This window comes from Engraulis encrasicolus, chromosome 2, assembly GCF_034702125.1.
Source record: "Engraulis encrasicolus isolate BLACKSEA-1 chromosome 2, IST_EnEncr_1.0, whole genome shotgun sequence".
Taxonomy (NCBI): Eukaryota; Metazoa; Chordata; class Actinopteri; order Clupeiformes; family Engraulidae; genus Engraulis; species Engraulis encrasicolus.
In genome coordinates, this window is record NC_085858.1 from 54,282,286 (window position 1) to 54,284,785 (window position 2,500).

General features: G+C 43.2%; 1 protein-coding gene across 1 annotated transcript in view; it reads left to right on the forward strand.

Annotated features, from left to right (window-relative positions):
* Window positions 1-2,500, forward strand: part of srcin1a (SRC kinase signaling inhibitor 1a) — a 165,305-nt gene that overhangs the window by 100,226 nt on the left and 62,579 nt on the right. The window contains exon 6 of the mRNA XM_063218661.1: window positions 1,843-2,038. Coding sequence (XP_063074731.1) covers window positions 1,843-2,038 — 196 coding nt within the window. The remainder of the gene's footprint in view (window positions 1-1,842; window positions 2,039-2,500) is intronic.

Below are 2,500 nucleotides of genomic sequence, written 5' to 3' on the forward strand. Positions count from 1 at the left end.
TAGTTATTACATACATTTTTGAATTCCCTTTGATTTACCACAATTGAGTGTATATAAGACATATTTTTGTTAATAAAATCATTGTATAGGTTCATGACATCATGAAATATATATTGGCTGTAGTCTCACTCTAATTCCTGGAGTGCTACAGCTAATGATAGTTGACCATATTAAGAATGCTTAATGCATGAAAATGACACAGGGGTTTAACATTCTCCTAAGCACCTGAGCTCACTTGAAATAGACCCAGAAGACATGGGAAACTGTCCTTTGCTTACAGAAGTCAGCAGAAGTTGTAGAAGTCCATTCTTTTTGACAATAATAGAGCATTGCACATCCTGTGCTACAGTGAAAATGGACCATCCAACTTGTGTTAGTGCTAGCTTCAAAAGTCAGCCTCCATGATGGCATGCGGATGCAGTAGTGCATTGGTTAAGATGTTCTCACTCATCTGTAGAGTTAAATACAGTGCTGAATCGTATAAATGGGTTTTAAACAGCATGAAAAGCCACTCATGCATTATATTTTGAAGGGAGATCTTCGATTACTGCCACATAGTAAGGTCAAATTGCATTCTCTACTATGTTTTAACAGTTTGGCTCCATCATAAGGACCAGCATGTGATAAAATGGTGGGTTTTTGGTCAAGACCTGTCACACTGTAAGCACTACAGAAAGGAAAACATTGCAAAACATGACAAGGAATACACCCACCATTTAAGCTGGTGAAATCATGTCCAAGATAGGAATTAACACTGTTTTTTATATAAAATCATATCATCGGTTAATGTATTTAACTGTTAAGTGTTGTCTTTTGTTTTGTTTTTAGTCTTCCTCGACATTTGCTGCCATTTATTGTCCCCGTCCCAACTCTTTTGAGACGTGTTGGATTTCTCAAATTAGAAATGAGTACATATCTCCCCCAAAACAATATTTTTTCTCGGTTTTAACACTTAATATGTTGTCTTTTCACTATTCTCCATCTAATGAATAGATTGAGTGTTTTGAAAATGATAGCATTTTGATTTTATTCACTGTTTACCAAACGTCCCAACTTCATCGGAGTTGGGGTTAGTACAATGAATAGAACAGTCCTTAGGTCTGCCTAGGTCTGCCTAAGGGGGGCCATAATAGAACCAGGAAACAATGGGCCAATGGAACCTCTCTCTCTCTACTCTCTCTGCCTTTACTGTATAGGAGTCTTTGGTAATACTTTCTAGCCATTATAACCTTATAGATCTTATAAAGACATTCACAAAATTTTACAATGTATTCATAAAGCCTTATCATAATCGTTGATGTAATTATTCACTATCATTCATACATATTTATGATTGTAGTTGACTGCGGTGACATTGATTCACTTACAGTTGCTAAGTCTCTTTATCGCTTTGCCCCAATACAGTTTTTTTGTGCTAAATCCCTCTATTCCCCTCCCACTCATCTCTTAAATCATTTAGTCTCTCTCTCTCTCTCTCTCTCTCTCTCTCTCTCTCTCTCTCTCTCTCTCTCTCTCTCTCTCCCTTCCTTCCATTCTCTACCTCTTCCACAAAAAATCTCACCCCCCCAAGCAAAATCTCGGCATCTTTATTCTTTTTTTCTCTCCTCTTTCCTCTTTTCTCTCTCCTCCCTTCTCTCTTCCCCTATCAAAGCCGCAGTCCGCACCCTCTCTCTCTCTCTCTCTCTCTCTCTCTCTCTCTCTCTCTCTCTCTCTCTCTCTCTCTCTCTCTCTCTCTCTCTTCCACAAAAATCTAACAAATCTCACCCTTCTTGCAAACCCTTCCTGACCTCTTAATTCATATTTTTTTTCTCTCTCCTCTCTTCTCTCTTCCCCTTCCATCAGAGTCGTAGTCCGCGCCACTCCCAGTCGACTCAGTCAGGCCTGGCGGAGCAGGCCAGCAAGCTGTCGTTTGCGTCGGCGGAGAACCTGGAGAGCATGTCGGAGGCCGAGGTCCCGCTGGGCTTCAGCCGCTCCAGCCGCTTCCGCCAGAGCCTTCCCCTCTCGCGCTCCGCCAGCCAGTCCAAACTACGCTCACCTGGTGAGGATACAGATACACACACACACACACACACACACACACACACACACACACGCACACGCACACGCACACACACACACACACACACACACACACACACACACACACACACACACACACACACAGAGCCTGTCCCTCTCACACTCCACCAGCCAGACCAAACTACGCTCACCTGGTGAGGATACAGACACACACACACACACACACACACACACACACACACACACACACACACACACACACACACACACACACACACACACACACACACACACACACACACACACAGCCTGCCCCTCTCACACTCCGCCAGCCAGACCAAACTACGCTCACCTGGTGAGGATACAGAGATACACACACACACACACACACACACACACACACACACACACACACACACACACACACACACACACACACACACACACACACACACACACACACACACACACACACACACAC